A 17266-nucleotide genomic window follows, 5' to 3' on the forward strand; every position below is an offset into this window, starting at 1 on the left:
CCCTGACCCCAGGCAAGTACATATTACCATCAAGTACTTAAGACTTCTAAAGCTTTTAAAATTTTTACCAGGCACTCATCTGCTCTGTATAAAAGCTAAATATCTAGTCTGAAAATATTTTTATTAATAGAAGAATAGGAGGAATAAATTCTCTGGAGATTATTCAGGATTTAGAGGATGAAGTGTAGTTATGTACTGGATTCTGACTCAAACATCTGACACTACAAATACAATTAATACAACCCTGCAAAACCAGCACCATGCTATATTATTTTCTGTATTTAACACTGTCTTTGACACTAACATTAAGGGAAACTATTCTGACTTTACTACAGCGTCAATATGCAATTTTCTGGATAGATCACGGCTGAACATAGCTGTTGTAACCAAGCAGTGTGTTTTATTTTAATACAGCAACCAAAATGTGACAACACAGATAAAATGCATGATGCTGGACACCACAAAATTGCAGGTTTTCTTTACAACATGCACAACTTAAATCAGTGACACGAGCATTTTAGCAAAACTTTAAAATCTCAGACTGTTTTCTCCGTGGATTTTTTTCCCTCCAATTTTCTTACTGAAGTAATGCTTTTCATTAGCAGCTACTATTACTTTAGAGTAAAATGGGCTTCTAAGCCAATTCTCTTTCCATACAACTTGCATTGTTACTATAATACCTCTGCAACATTGCAGTACTTAAGTGGATGCAAACCCAAAGCCTGGCTAGCTGAAGACTCAGATGCAGGTTACTGCAGGAAGCCAAAATAAAGCCAAAAACCCACTTTGCACTGCAAATAGTAATATTAAGGACAAAGCCAAAAAAACAAATACAAGACTTCATAAGCATTTCAATTATAATTCTAATGAGATAAAGGATGCTTTTGCAGTAAACAACCCAAATATACAGATAATTTTTCTTTGAAAAGAGGCAAACAATCTTGTTATGTTGAGATTCCTGGTAGCACCATTTATTATTTTATTATTTAAAAGTCAACTTATCTGAGTCCTTAGAATACCCTCACCATTCTTTGAAGGCAACTTTTACTTAATTCTCTGTATTACCACATGTTGTAATTTTTGAATACAGAAAAATAGTGTTGAATTGATAAAACGTGCTTGTATGCAATGCACCAAAGTGTACATTTTTGTTAAAACACTTGTATCTGAATGTAAATTGGTTTACTTATAAAATATTCTTCTATAGGTTATTTATAGAAAACTCTGCTTGCTTAAACACTTTCATTTGCTACACTTGAAAGGTTTGATGGCCACTCCTCAGAAAGATTTGGGTAGCTTTTACTATCTGATTCCTAATTTAATTTATACTGAATTGCTATGGAGAAAAGGAATTTACTCCCATTCAAATCCTCATGCATTTGCCAAAGGCACTTAAGGTTAGAAAATCACATTTTTGCAAAGGTTAATTGGTGCTCTATAAAGGAGCTCCTTTGACTTAGGAAACAAATGATAACATATTAGGAATCTTTTAGCTCCCTCTGCTGCCCTAATCCTTCACTAAGCCGCCTTCTGAAGTCTGTCAGAGACACCAAGAAGCAAGGCAGCCCATTAATCCCTTTTTAAGAAACATTTGGCATATTAAGTATGCCCAGTACTAAGATCAGTACATAGGAAGAAAACTCCGTAAAGAACTCTTTGATTTACCATTGCCTGTGCATTTTATTATTGCCTTTCTTTCTCCAGTATCTGTTAGAAGTGAGACAATGAAGAACATGTTTGACTTTGGATGCCAGTTATGGAAACTGGTAGCTCTTATTCTCCAAAAAACTTGACATCTGCAATTTCCACTTACATAAGAGCGAGCTAAGGGCACTCACTGCCTGGAAACATTTAGTCCTCCTTCCTCTTATTTACAGATCCACTTACATGGTACAGACCAACTTCAGTAAAAAATCCCTTTTGAAATTCAGGGAAAGCCCAGAGCTTGCCAAAGTCTTCTCATTAATATGCAGAAAACTTAACTGCCTCCTTCACCACTGCAAGGGGTCAAAGCCCAGTTTACACAAACCAGACAGGATCCATCAATGGTCATGAAAAAAACACCTGGTATTTGTCATGCCAGTACTTCCCACTTGTTAAGAAGCCAAGGTATTACACACACAAGAAAAAAAAAATCAGGAAAGAAAAAGCATTTTTCTTTTAATTAAGTCACTCTTTATTACAAGATTTCTCTATCAATTTGGAAAAACAACCAAATTCAATTCATATCTGTTTTTTTCCCCGGCGCATTCCTTCTGGAACCGTCAACATACTCCACATCAACTATGAACTGAAGATTCATCTTATTAAATCTCAGGCAGAAAAAAAGAAGCTCTAAAATCACAAATGTTTCCTTATAGGGAAAGAAAGCCCAGGAATAGAAGCTACTCATTTATCATGGCTTTTTACTGTCCTTCAAAGTGCATCACACTTTGCCAGTAATCAAACCTTCCCAAAGAAAGGCTGCCCTTCATAAAAGCAAAGATGAGAGATTTTATCTGAAATTTCAGAAATTCATCCCATTAATATGTACTTTCTTTTCCAGTTTATGATCCCAGCCAACTCTTCATTTCTTAGGTGATAAAGCATCACTGTTAAAACAGCTAAAATACATCCCAAGTTTTCTTCTGGGCACTTTTTAAAAAGATGAAGCAACGTGCATAGAAAGAATAACATTAATACTAGTGCTGCACAAAAAGGAAAAAAAAATATTGTTTGAGTATTCTGAGTGCTAAGATGCTTTTTGCTTCATCAAAACTAGAAGGAAAAAACAACAACAACAAACAACATCTGCCTGGGGATTGACAGGGTCTTCATAGACTTGTACTTGGCACATGTTGCAGTCTTCGCTGTATAAATATCACATGAGTTGCCCTGGGAAGAAATTCCTGGTTTCAGGCAATTACCTAATTGGGAAAGTCACTCTCAATTTTCCACTTCCATTTCCAGCATTGTGCTGTACTTTAATCCCTAATACCTGTGCAAACAAGCAAGAAGAAACGAGAGAAGCCCCTTTCTTCCTCCACCAGTGCTCCCTAAAGCTTGGAAACCCACCAAAAGCAATGTATAATAAATATATAGTGCTCAGGCAGCCAAAGTAATGTATTTAAAAATAATTCACAGTGTTCACCAAGCCTGTTGACAGACAATTCAGACAATCCCCCTGCATGCAGCCACCTCCTGTTCCTTTCTGCTTCATCTATTAGCATCCAGCAAATGCAACAGAGGTCAGACATCCCAAGGTAACTGCCAAGCAACGGTCAGTAAAACATACATGCATTTAATTAAAGATTTCTAGAATATAAGCAAATAAACAGAATTGTTTACAGTTTGTCACAATATAAAGCACAATAATACCTTAATTAGAGATAACAACTTTTCAAAATGCCAAAAACATTTTGAATTTTTCAAATTACCCACAAAATGAACACATTTTATTTTTGCACTGTGACACTTCCAACTGTTCTGCCAAATGTATACTACTATAATTACGCTTTGCAATCACCAACATCACCGGAGAGGGGGACAAAGAACAATATAATCAGTAACTAATTAATCTTTCACATGTCTTGATACCATTTATCTCCAAGGGAAGAATCCTAAATGATATTTTACAAACTGGAACGTAAGTTTAATATTAGCATCTCAGACTGCCTCGAATCATGTCCTTACGCCTAAGCATAATTCACAGTTACTGGTGGAAGTTAGAAACCAGAATTTAATACTTGGCTTTTTTAAGGGACAGTCTCCAATGGCAGAACATTGAAATGTGCACAAAAAAATATAATTGCAAACAGCTTCGGTATTAAAAGCAAATATTCAATTTCATATTTAAGAAATCCTCAAAAGGAATCCTAGGTACCTCAGAGACAAAATCACTCTGCTACATTAAGCTACGTTATGTTCAGTAACTCATGAAAAAATAGGTAGTTAGGGTAGTTAGCAAGTTATTGCAGCCTATTTTTAAGTAAACTTGCAATAGAAATAAAGTGCATCTTTTAAAGGGAAAGTTCAAGAGAAGAAAGCAATGCACAAACTGATCAACAGAAAAGCTGCCCGAGAAGCTAAACCACCTTTAATAGCTCTACAGCTCATTACATTCCCTGAGCTTTTTAAAACATCACATGTATCTCTAAAATATCAAATATTTGTGTAATGAAAGGCACATATATCAGAGAATGATTCTGCATTATTAATTTTTAAACCTGAACAGGACCATATGTAGAAAAAAAGCCATTAGAAAACAAACCAACCCCCCTAGTTTTTATCCCATTTTATGCTATTTGAAATCATCAGGCAGGGAAATGTGTTTACAAGCCTCAAAGACCATTTGAACAAATAGACACACAAGAGCAGAGCACAGTTCCAACACTTGGGAGCCAAACGGGGTTCCCCTAGCTATGAAATTTCAAGCATGTTTCCATACCTCTTGTTTTACCCCATCTCCTCCTGATCATCTTCTGCCTGGCCTTCCCACTGTATTTTCCCAATCTGGCTATTTGGGAAATGGGATTAAGGAAGTAGAAGGCGGCTAAAAAAGAACACCTTTTTTTTTTCCTTCATTACTTTTCAAGTGGATCAATTCCCTCCACTGCATGGCCACAGAGATTTTACCATAGGATGGATGCAGTGAATTGTGCAGGGCAGGGAAAAACAAGCCAGACAAAAGGTGCTGATTAAACAGCATCACTGGATGTGAGCACGAAGCCTGGGGGAAGCCGCTGCTATTTCAGTCACAGTGGCTGCTGGTCTGTCACCTCTGTCCCTGGCAATGTTCCTTCCCACGTCATCACAGACTTCTTGCCTCTTAGGTTGTTCTCTTGCTGAATACAATAAGCTCATAAGGAGGCTGAGATTGCACTGAGTGGGCTGAGCTGCTCTAACTGTTGGCTGCCGTCAAAAGGGACAGGTTTGTCATTCTTCTTCACATCTTGCTGATTCAGCTGACTAACACAGGCCAAAGGAAAAAAAAACGTTAATGTTCTCCATTTTTTTATTGAAGAGCTGGATACAGAAACTCTAGCATGGGGAACTGAGACTAGGAGCAGAGAAGAGGAGTATGCATACTCCGAGATCAGTTCGAACTGATCCAACTGCAGAGATGCACAGAAAGTGGGGCAGCCTTCTCAATTTCATTGTCCTCTGCAGTCAGTTCCCCGTTCCTCTGAGCAGGGATCAGTCTCCAGTGAGCAGGTTCAACTGGCCACTTGGCCAAGCAGTCTAGGTGGGACACAGTAACAGTTTGGACCTGGCAACCATGGGTGGGCTTGGCCAGTTTTAGAAGACTTACAAGGAGATTAACCACCCAAACCAAATGTGGAGCTGCACCCTTTGATACTTGGATGAAATGTCCCTTTCTCTGGCTACGTTAGGCTAAAAGGTTCCAACAACCCCACCAAGCTTTTCCAACATCCCCTTCCATGCAACTGCTCTATCAGCTGAACAGTGACCTAGACTGAGGAATTCACCTAAATGGAAAATACACCAATAAACGGTTTTAGTATGAGTCAACTTCTCAGGGCAGCTCATGGAGGCGTCACACTCACATCAGCACAAAAAAAAAGGAATAAAAATCCACTGCGAGGGACTCTTCACACAACACAGCTGCTGGGAAATCGTCTCAAGACCAACATGTGGAGGAGACAAAGGTTTCACCTCCAGTTCACACCATTAGACACGATGCAGAGACCGTGTGCCCACCAATCTGTACACTGTCTCCCATTGTGTCAGAAAGAAATTAATTATTCCCTTGCCTTTTAGTGAGAAACTAACATTTTAATATAAAAATTCATTTAGTCCAGACCATTCATGTATATTCTTAAAAACAGGACATTATTCCTTGATCAGCTTTCATACCAGCTCTAAAACCCCTCTTGGAGAGAAAAGCAGAAATATGCAATTTGTCCTTTGTGACCTAAGTTAAAATGACAGACCCAAATGATTACAACTCCTTTCACTAGAATTCACGCTATTTTTATTAATATTCTGTGGGCCTGACATTTCTAAGTCTATAGAGACTTTAGCCTGCTAGCAGTGCTAACTCTTTCCCAAGGGAAAGTTCTCAAGAAAGCTTCTTCTCAAAACAATCTTGGCAAAACAACTATCCTTTCCCAAAACAATCTTTCTCCAGGTGGTGCTCTGCTGTTTCTCTAGTTTCACCAATGAATTAGAGAGGTGTCGTTCCTATTCACCAATCATGTTAAGTCTGTATCAGAACACCTTATAAAAGGTGGTAAGAATTAGAAAATAAAGTCTTTTATACTCTTTGCCTTCTGAAATACTTGGAGTTTTTAATCTTTCGTGTCCTACAGCGACAATACTCATTTAACGTTTGGGGGTCTCCTGCAATTTTTGTTTTGTTTTCATCTGATTTTTTACTTCCTTTCAAGGATCATATAGAAGCTGTTAAATCAATCTACATGAAGTAAGCCTGTAGAGAAAGACTACTGAGAGCACTATGTGGTCATCTTGCCGTTTTGCAATTGTTGTTTTATGTAAACCCTTAGTCTTTTACAGTGTTTGGGTAGAATGTTGTAAAATGCTAAGATGAAAGCCAACTCAATTGTAGAACAGGTCGCAGACAAGTTTCTTTTATTTGTCTAGATCCATTTCCACCCAAAAACCAGCATTTGTGCACATTCAACAGGATTATCTCAATTATCTCAACAGGAACTACAACTCAATTAAAAATACACGGAGTGACCAAAAGGAAATATCAGAATTCCACAAAATGAACACAGTTAACATTATAAAATTGAAATGTCCAACCTTCAAATATGCGATCCAGACGTTGCCGCTTCACTTTGTGTTTGTCCATTAGAGACATAAAAGTGGAAGCTCAAAGAACGTCCCCACACAGCTTGGTGATGCTCTTCTCACACCAGCCACCAGGCAGAAATGCTCAGTCTTTTAGAAGCTTATTTACACCTGTGAACAAAAAGGTAAATTTTAAAATATATCATTTTTTGCACCTTTGCCCAGATGATCTGGACATGATGCTTATGCAATCTAAAGAATTTTAAAAACCCCACTTCAATCACTTCAAACACCCCAGTTCTTCAATCATTTTGGGTGAACTGGTATTTATTTTACAGCAAACTGTCTTCTAAGCACAGAGATACAAAGCACACAGCACAACTCGGACCAACCAGTATGGAAAGGTTCCAAGACAGCTGCTGTTCTCTGCCTTTTCATTGTCAAATACTATTCTGCCCTTCCACTGAACAAACCATGAGCTAATGCAGGCACCTTGGGCAGGCACCGGTCCATATTCCCATAAATTGACAGAAACATGTTCACCCAAGACGAAACTGGAAAGCCACAACTTTGCAACACAAAGCTCACAGTGAGAGAAAACATTCCTTTCACTCTTAACTTTCAGGCTCTTGATGATAACATAATCCAGAGTTTCAGCTTGGAACTTGAAGGAACCCAAGTCAAGGGGCACAGACACAGGGAAACGCATCCCGGTGACAAGAGAATGCCAACATCTCTATCAACCAAATGGCATTTGGAGCAGGTTTATGCATGACTAGGCAAAGCTCTTTGGCAGCAGATACAGCCAGGCACTCTTCAGATACCGTGGAGCAGCGCAAGGCAGCAGAAGGGCATTGCAACGAGCAGGCTGCATTTTAAGCCAAACCATTGAGAAGCAGGAAGCGGGGATGGGGAGAGAGGAGGAAAAATCCCTCAATGAGAACCTAATCATAGCAGTAGAACATAAAATGCACATGAGCAAGTGAACGTGGTAGAACTGTGGATACAGATGCTCTAAAAAGCATAACCAGAGCACCACTTCTATTCACCTTTCAATATCTGAGTAGACTTTGAGAAACAAACACAGAGCACACTGTAGTACAAGCACTGTGCACAATAAAATGAGCCAAATAATCCACCTCCCTGTTTTGTTTCTTTTTATTCCTGCCCAGCAACTTTCAACATCAGTGGATAGGATTAAATGGCCTTACAAGTGACTGAACCTAGAAATCTGCTTGGTTCTTTCCAGAGGCTGAACTGCACTAAAACCAAATATAGGCACATTTTATTAACATATCATCAAGATTCATGAACTCCTAGTGAAATTATAAGAAAAATATTTTGAGTATCAAGAACTGCACATTTGCATTTAAACTAAGTATCTTTATCAGTACTACCCTGCTCAGTGCATCTGGACTTTTAATAAAGTTGCCTCTTGTGTTTGTTGGTTGGTTTTTGGGTTGGTTTTTTTTTGGTATTTTTTTTAATTTAAAATGGAGTTAATGTGCAACATTCATCATGCTTCTAACTCTTCATTCTCCTCATCATCCTCTTCACTTCCCCTCCACACCTCTTTATCCTCAAAGCCAAGATTCTTCTGCTCTTTTGCATAGCATCTGATTTCAGCTGAACATAATGTCCTATCATGAAAGGGAGAAGAAAAATTGAAGAAGAATGCAGGAATGCAGAATCTTTTTTTTTTTTTTTTACTTTTTAAAAACAAAGACTGTTGTTATTTTTGAAATTCACTTCTGAATTTCTCAACACTGGTATTCTTCCAAAATACAATGTTCTTTGATATTGAACGTGGCTGTGTTACAAGACTGCACAAGCACTGCATCAAATCCAACATGCATTTTATAATCTTAAAAGCCAACTATGCAAGTTTAGAACTAGAAAACCGCCAGCCTTGGCTTAAGCCAACACCCAAAACCTGTGCACAGAATCAGCCTTAAACTAGTCTTTAATTTATTTGCTTATCATTTCTCTTTTATAATTTACTTCCTTCAATTATCACACAGAAAGATCTAAAGCATAAAGACCAAACCAGAATATAATGAACATTTTAAACAACTAGTCTTGGTTTAAATTTGTACAGTTTATTTAATTTCCCATTTTGTAGAAACATACAGGCCTGCTGGCCTCCTTGTGCTGTTTTGTTTATTCATTCAGCAAAAGATTTTTCCACTGTAGTCACTCTGCATACAAAGCTGGATGACAGCTGTGAAGAACAGACCATCTGTAACTATTGACCTACCACTGAAAGTGTCACCAGATGTTTTCTATCTGTCTGCAGTAGCTTCAAAGTGTATCATATAAATCAAGTCATTTTTTTGCTTTCAAGTATTGTTTTAACATTATGTTATTGATAGTAAGTTGTCACAAGTTTAAAAAAAATTGAGCAAAAAATAAATTAACATGTTAACACCATTCTAAGTTGAACCCTCATACAGTTTTATTACTTACACATCATGTTCCAAAAGAAAGAGCAGATGATGATATGGGAAGCGCTTCCCAACAAAACAAAAGCCTTGTAATTGTGGAAGTGTTAGTTACTGCAATTGCTAAACCACAACATGAATAATTGTATTTGAGAAAATCTCTAAAAATACAAGCACAGTGCCTGATGATCTAAAAATCTGATCACCAAACAGTATTTAAGACCAGACTTCTGCAGTTCAGTATTTAAAGATAAAATGAGAATCAAAGTGATTTAAGAACATATAGTGCTTATCATATATGTCAAGTACAAAGCCATCAATACCAGCAATGCACAGGACCCTTTTGAGCAGTACACATTTCAGATCAAAATATACACTGTTGCCAACAATATTACAGGTTTTCCTCCATTTAAGCAGATGATTTCAGTGTATTTTTAAAGATAATATTTCTCTGGGTATATTGCTGGAGCATTTAGCTCTTTCTTAAGAAAGGAAAAGCTTTACTCTGAGACCTCAAGATAAAAGGAAAAGTGATTCTCCAACTTATTTCCAGCAGAGAGAACAAATCCTACAGGCTAAAACAGAAATGATAAAAAAGTCAGTCAATTGAATTCAATTTTTAAAACAGATCATACTGGTAATGAATAAAGGATGAACATTAGCTGTGAGTGAGAAGATTTGAAGGAAGGCCCATTCAAAAACCAGAGAAAGAGGATGAAAAGGAAGAAAACTAAGAAATTAATTTTTTTAAAAGCACAAAACAGTAAGCTAATTATACACACCCTGTGTATAAGTGGGTTGTGACAAATTCCACAATATCAGAGAAGGATTCCCCTCAAACCCAAAACGTTGCAGCATGCAGTGTTGGACCATTTCCTTTGCATCAGTCTAATGGAGGAGTCTGGCATGGACCAAACTGTTTGAGCTAGATCTGAACAGAAGAACAGCATCACCTCAGATTAGTTACCTCACTCTCAAAGAGACCCAGAGTATAAACTCCTGAGCACAGACTTTCACCCACAAACCGCAGGAGGTTGTTTTCTACCTTTGCCCCACTGTCAGTTGCAGGCAGAGATTTGTAGCCCACCCCAAATCACATGATGAAGCATAAGAAATCCAAAACAAAATTAAATTCACAGAACAGATTGGCAGGTCATTAGAGGATAAGGCCATGAAAACCTGTGTTACCCTTGGGAATCTCAACCCTCACTTAACTCAGCCATTCTAGCTAACACTCCTTTGTCTAAAGCTATAGTGAATTATTCAAATATTTTTTCTTTCTACTAACAACCATCAAAAAGTATACTGTAAGGCTATCACAAGAAATACTGTAAGTTTACTTTCCAAATTCCAGTGCCATCAGTTTTGATGATCAAGAATAAGAGAAATTTCCAAGACGAGACAGACGAACACTTCACTTCTCCTTCCTTCCCATCCAAACTGGTAACATCTCTATTTTCCATCACACCTCACAAGCCTTGAAGTGGCCATTCTGCACACCCCTGGAAGCAATAAGTAAAGATAATCAAAGTGGTTCTCCTCATGTTAGAAAGACTTCAATTTTCCTAAATAATTATACATTTTAGTTTGCAGTAACTGTTTGTTTCAGTTAATAAATAGACCATTTAATCCAACCCTCCTGCCATGGGCAGGAACAACTTCCAGTAGACCAGGTTGCTCAAACCCCAACATGGCCTTGAACACTTCCAACAAGGAAGTCTCCACACTTCTCTAGGCAATTGTTTCAGTGTCTCATCATCCTCACTACCTTTTTCATTAAAAATCTTTTTAAGCAAGTCAAGCATACCTCAAAGTTATTACTAAGAAATGGAAATGTATCTAAATCTCAAAATATTTCTGTAGTACAAGACAAAGTATCTTGTGTTTGGCAGAAGAGAGGATCTAATCCTGTTGATGAAGAGACAAAAGTAGAATGACATAAAAATGCTAAGAGAAATTTCTTTTATTTGAACATTAACTTAAAGATGTATTTACTCAGTAAAGCAGTCAGCTTTCTGAGGCTATGGCAAGAAATGGGCTCTAACTCTGTGAAAAGGAAAAATAAAGTTTATTATATAAGAAAGAAACACGCTACTTTAAAAGCTCTATAATTTGTAGGTGAACCTTTCTAATGTCAGTAGCAGCAGTATCAGTTCTGTATAAAACAGAAATTTTGGATCAGAGGGCTGGTGTTTCATAATGGAAATTAGGCAATGCTTATGCCTCGAAATTATACAGTGTACTATACCTAAACATGAAATATAACAAAGAGAAATATATGATATTTTTTTCCTTCTATATGCCATTTTATAAAAGTATTCTTTAACAAGACTTTTCCATTGGTGCTTGAAAACTTTCCAATTAAATATATGGAGGAACCTCAAATAGGAGGATTAATAAAAGAGGACAAAGACTTTTGTTAGGGTATTTCTTCAAAATGCAGCAGAGACTGCTCCAACACTGTTTCATTTTCTTTGGAAGTTCTGCAGGACAGCTTTTGTTCTCACATCCTTTCCTGAAGATCCTGTGACTTACACTAAAAACTTGTGCAGTATGAAACCATCACATTACTATCACTGTGCTGAAAAATACTCCTGCAAAGATTTAAGCTACACTTAAAAATAAGTATGGCACATTGAGCAGAACAAAAGGAGATTAATTGCCAGAAGAAAAAGTATATGTCAGCCTTTTTGTGAAAAAAATTGGAGTTATTCCATCTTGTCTTATGAAAACTAATACTGAATTAAGGAGGAAATATATAATTATATTTGCCTGTCAGACAATTTATCTTGCCATTAAGGATTGCTAAACCACTTTGCCTTACCATTAGATGTCAGTACAGTCTAAGAGAAACTGTACAGGGAGCTTCAAGATCAATAAATTAATCACAAAAATGAAGCCATTACCAAATTAGACACAAAAACACACATTAGCTACTCCGAAAAGGACTAAAACCCCAAACATTCTAACGACTTTTCCTAAATCTAAGGTGAATCTGTCTCAAAAAGATGGAGGACTAGAAGAAGTGCCTGAACAGGCAGTTAAGCATGGTCCAAAGCATGAAATAGCTTGCTGAAAAACTCTCCCAGCTTGAAGACAGTATGACTGAGTAGAATACAACAAAGGCATAAAATACACTCCATGTCTCAACTCAGTGTCTGGGGAGCACACAGTGAAATAGCAAGCCAGAATATTAAAAACAACAGGAAGCTTTGTCGTGGAGTATGTAATTAAATTGTAACATCTGGTGTCACAGGTATTGTGGATGCCAAAACCTTAAGTGGTTCTTAAAAGGGATAAGACAAGTTTATGGAAAACACATCAGTGGCCACTGATAATAGCAGTCACAACACTAACCCAGGTCAGAAATCCATAAGCTGGTAAATGCCAAAGGCAGGGAAAATGTCAGCACATGCTTTGTTCTCACAATCAGCAATGACTGCACTGTGTTCCACTGACCAAATGTCTGTTTGGTTCAGCACCCAGCATTTGCCAAGAAATGGGGTGCTGCGTTAAAAGAGCAAGAGCAGAACAAACAGGCTCCTTCCTTCAAGCACAAACCAGTGGCCACTTCTGGAGCCAGAACACAGGAGAAATGGAGCTGCAGCCCCTTTCCACACTCTTAGGAAATGCAGAGATAAACTACAAAATGGACTGACCCAGCCATGAAGAAAGTGAGGTTCACAGCTCACAGGGATGCACAAAAAACATCCTAAGTGCAAAATAAAACTGAACTTACTACTTATTAGTACTACTAACAAGTTAGTACTAACACACACTCCAAAGGTACTACTGGAATCATCAGACTGACCATCTCTCCAATGTACAGCCTAAGAGACTTCTAGAAAATCATCATAATTAAAAAACCACCAGTGCCACAGACTCCACCCTAGCACGTGGAAAGCTCTTCCAGCAGTAGGTATCCTTTATTCCTGACTGGTTTTCCTTGTCAGTTTGGCTTAAAATTCCAGTGATTAGATTCTTCTTTGCCTGGCAGAGAGAACTGCCTCATGTTCTTTGCACAGGTACCTCTTAGGTATCACCAAGCCATCCCTTGGTCTACTTGCAGAAGAGACCAAGCTCCTTGATACACTCCTAGGAAGTTGCATTTCTGATCCTAAACTCTGCCAAACCTGTGCATCCTTAAATTCAAGAGCAAGTCACTAATATACTGGTTAGTGAGTGCTAGAACAAGACAAAGCCTTGTGACTGCCAGAGCAGTTACATCAGTATCCAAAGCAGAAGAACCTTTACCAGTCTATGTCACAGTTCTTGAATACATTCAGGGACCACAACTGAGATTAAAAGACTTTGAACTCGCTTCAGCAGTTTTTTCATCACCAGTGCAAAGCCAGTTGTTTTTAGGATGGGGTTCTCTGCCCCAGGAATACAGCCAACAGTCTCCCCTGCTGTATTTATGACTCAAAATTTGAATACAATTTTACAGAATCATCCAGGTTGGAAGAGAACTTCAGTATCATCAGCATTTTTCTTCTCTGTTTATGAGTGAAGGTGGTTTTTCCTGTTGATAAAAATGTTCAAAATAAGGCCAAGAACACTCTTTGTCAGCACACCACTAAAACCAAGGGTTATGGGCTTTTGACATATTGTCCACTATTTTATAATACTGTGAATTCCCACTTGGACTATTCTTTATTTTTAATTACTTCAGTACCAAATAAAATGCCTTCCAAAATTTACTGTAATAATTTGATAATCATAAGCCCTTATTTTTATGGCACAGGACTGTAAAACAGCCTTTTAGACAGGGAATATGGTGAAAACAGTAGAAGAGTTAGTGGTGATAATTCTATCATTACAAGCTTTTTATGAGGTATTTGTCTTCACCAGAAGGTTTTCTGGGTTTTTTTTTCCCAGAGCTTTTTTTTTCCCCCCTCAACAGCATTCTCTCTCAATTATACATCTGTCCACAAGCCAAAAATTTCTCACTGCTGAAAATGAATTACTGCAGATGTGTATGACTACAGACAGATGGGAAGCATCTCTGCTATCTCAGATTTCTAGGTCATGAATAAAACTTCACTGAAGAACTCAAGCTATTAGAAAATTATTAAAGGCTAGCAACCTAAGACACGTACATTTTTTAAGTGAAATTGAGCTGATTTATTTAGTGTCAGAAAACACTCACTGAGCAACATTGCAGCTATGATTCTCATCACACAGTACTTCTAAAAACTTCCATTTCAGGTATTCAGCACAAGCTTCTTCAGGAAGCCCAGCATTGTAACAATGCTCAGTCTTACTCACAAACAGATTTAAAGGAAGGAAAAATGAAGAAACTGGTGCAGACTAATATGAACCTGATTCACTCACATGTTGAATTCCTGGTTTTACCTCTGACTCTCCTGACCTGAGGAATTAAACCTGATGGATTCATCCTTCACTTCACCCACAGCTGCTTTGGTTTGTAAAGCAACACAAATCCAGAGCCCAGTGCCCAGAGTACAAAGTACTTTGGAACTTCCAATCAAAAACCATCCAGAAATGTCAAAAAAGTCAGTTGCTAGGTCAGTGTTAATCACTTATGCATTTTTCAAAGTCTGAAAAGAAAGAAAACTACACTGAAAGAAGATCAATCTCTATTCCCTTTTGGTTTTTTAATAGTTTTTGGTTTTGTTTTCTGAACAGGCAGAAGAGCTGGAAGCCTTCCTCCTTTTTGGAGATTTGGATAAAAGAGACAGCAACTTTGTGAATGAATGAAACACCATCTCAGGGACTTTGAGAGACAACAGCAGTGAAACTGAACTGCCTCTCATTCAAAACAGAAGATTATCATTATTTGAATCAGAAACTCAAGTGAATAATATGTATTTAATATTTTCATGCACCTGAGAAAGTGTAACAGGATGCAAAGTATTAGTCAGCACTCATGACAACAAAAAAACTAATTGCCTTGGTTAATGAATTCTCTAAGAAAGGAAACAATTACCAGTGCATTTCATGAATCTCTGTTGCTAGAAAGGATTCGAACCACCAAGGAGAAAAGATTACTTTTAATCTTTTATTGATTTATTGATCCTTTTTTTTTTTCTCTCCAAGAAAGACACAAACCCACATCAAAATGCCAGGCACATTGACTATGTGCCTACTCCACATGTGAAACTGGTTCATCTGTCACAGATCTACTATTAGAAGTACTCCATGGATGTCCAGAAACCTGCGCTTTACAGCTTAAAACTCCTGCTTAAAAAACATACGCTTGTGCAATGGAAAAGTGGGAAAGAGTGGGGAAAAAAGAAAGCTCTATTCCAAAAGTAAATAAGAAATCACATCTAAAGACATTTAGGTTAGAAATTTATTTACGGCTAATTGGGTCTAGACAAAGAACTGTGCAGCTGGTGTTTTTTCTCTACACCAAAAAGCCTCACGTTGGATACTGTGAGTCCAAGGGAAGCCTCCTAAGCTGATGAGAGGCTTGGAGCCCTCTGCTGTGGGGACAGGCTGAGACAGCCGGGGGCCTCCTGCCTGGAGAAGGCTCCAGGGAAACCTTGGAGCATCTTCCAGTGACTAAAGGGGCTTCAAGAAATCTGGAGAGAGACTTTTGACAAGGACATGGAGTGACAAGATAAGGAGGAATGGCTTCAAACTGACAGAGGGCAGGGTTAGATTGGATATAGGGAAGAAATTCTTTATTGCGGGGGTGGTGAGACATTGGAATAAGGTGCCCAGAGAAGCTGTGGCTGCCCCATCCCTGGAAGTGTCCAAGGCCAGGATGGACAGGGCTTGGAGCACCCTGGGACAGTGGAAGGTGTCCCTGCCCATGGCCAGGGGTAGAACTGGGTGATCTTTAAGGTCCATCCCAACTCAAAGCATTTTATGATTCTATGGACATGTGCATCCTTGCTGCTCTAAGAAAGAATGTCAAGTACTGGGAAAACATTTTTGAGATTGAAAACTTTACTTTCCACCCAAAAAGTAAACTGAGTAATATTTAAAAGCTATGATTGTGCATTATTTCTTCAATATTACTTTTATACCTAGAAAATATTTTAGTGTAATAACTTTCTACAGATAAGGCCAATACGATTCTTGGTCCCATTTTTTGTGTTCCCATATTACTGCCCTGTAGCAGCAACATACCCACACAGCAGGATCAGTATCACAACACCACAAACCTTAGAATTTATATATATATATATTTTTTTTATTATTTTATATTTTTTTTATTTTTTCTTTCCTATGGAAAGCTAACATCACATGTTTTCAAGATGTCAAGATGTACAGTACTGCAGCACTAGATTGGATACACCTGGCATCCTTCACTTAAGGCATCTCTAAGCCAAGTAAGTATAAATTAATTTTGTAATATTTTGTGTTAGAGTACTCATTACAGATTTTAAGAAAGGAAGTTTAACTGTTTCATCTATTAACTACTACATATATAATTTTTGCTCAGTTACTAGAAGAAGAAAGAAAAAAGCAAGAAGGAAAAAACTAATAATTTTGCAGGATTAGTCTTCCAGAGATTGTTTCCAGTTAGGTTCTGGTTGAAAAAAGAAAATACCAAGGAAAAAACTTTGCTACTATAGCTCCTACTCTTCAGACTGCAGCAATTCATTCCAGCCAGAATAAAAGATACCTGGTCTGGGTATTTATCTATTGCTAGCTCAGGTGTCCAGATAAAACTATATTTTTCAGTAGTACCTAAATTAAAAATATATTTTTTTTTAAATTGTACATTGCCATATAAAAATTACATGTATTTGGGGTTGTTTTGTTCGTTTGTTTTTTTTAATACATTACAAATGCTGGAGCATTTCTTTCTCCCCCTTTAATGAGAAGACAATTTCTATCACCTAAACATACTAAAATGGTAAAGATCAAGTGGATTTACTCAGCATTTTCCATAAATCAATATTTAAAATATTATAAATTATGCAATTTATACATGATTACTGATACCATTTAGCAATAGCATTTCTACATTTCTTTGACATTTCTGAAATGTAATTCTACTGATATCCAGTACATAAATCCTCTGGAAGTTTGTGGAGTCAAAAGACCTAAGTTTCTTTATGAGCAAGTATAACTACATTAAAAAGGATTTT

At 37.5% G+C, this 17266-nt stretch overlaps 1 protein-coding gene across 4 annotated transcripts in view; it reads right to left on the bottom strand.

The window, feature by feature from the left end:
- Positions 1-17266, bottom strand: part of CTBP1 (C-terminal binding protein 1) — a 237482-nt gene that overhangs the window by 174763 nt on the left and 45453 nt on the right. For 3 of the 4 annotated variants that reach the window (XM_040063732.2, XM_040063733.1, XM_040063731.2), the window contains one exon: positions 6769-6927. In XM_040063732.2, the coding sequence (XP_039919666.1) occupies positions 6769-6826 (58 nt within the window). In that variant the 5' untranslated portion in view covers positions 6827-6927. Of the gene's footprint in view, positions 1-6768; positions 6928-17266 lie in introns of those variants that run through there. The other variant, XM_058420492.1, reaches the window with a different exon arrangement.

Source organism: Hirundo rustica, chromosome 5 (assembly GCF_015227805.2).
Source record: "Hirundo rustica isolate bHirRus1 chromosome 5, bHirRus1.pri.v3, whole genome shotgun sequence".
NCBI lineage: Eukaryota > Metazoa > Chordata > Aves > Passeriformes > Hirundinidae > Hirundo > Hirundo rustica.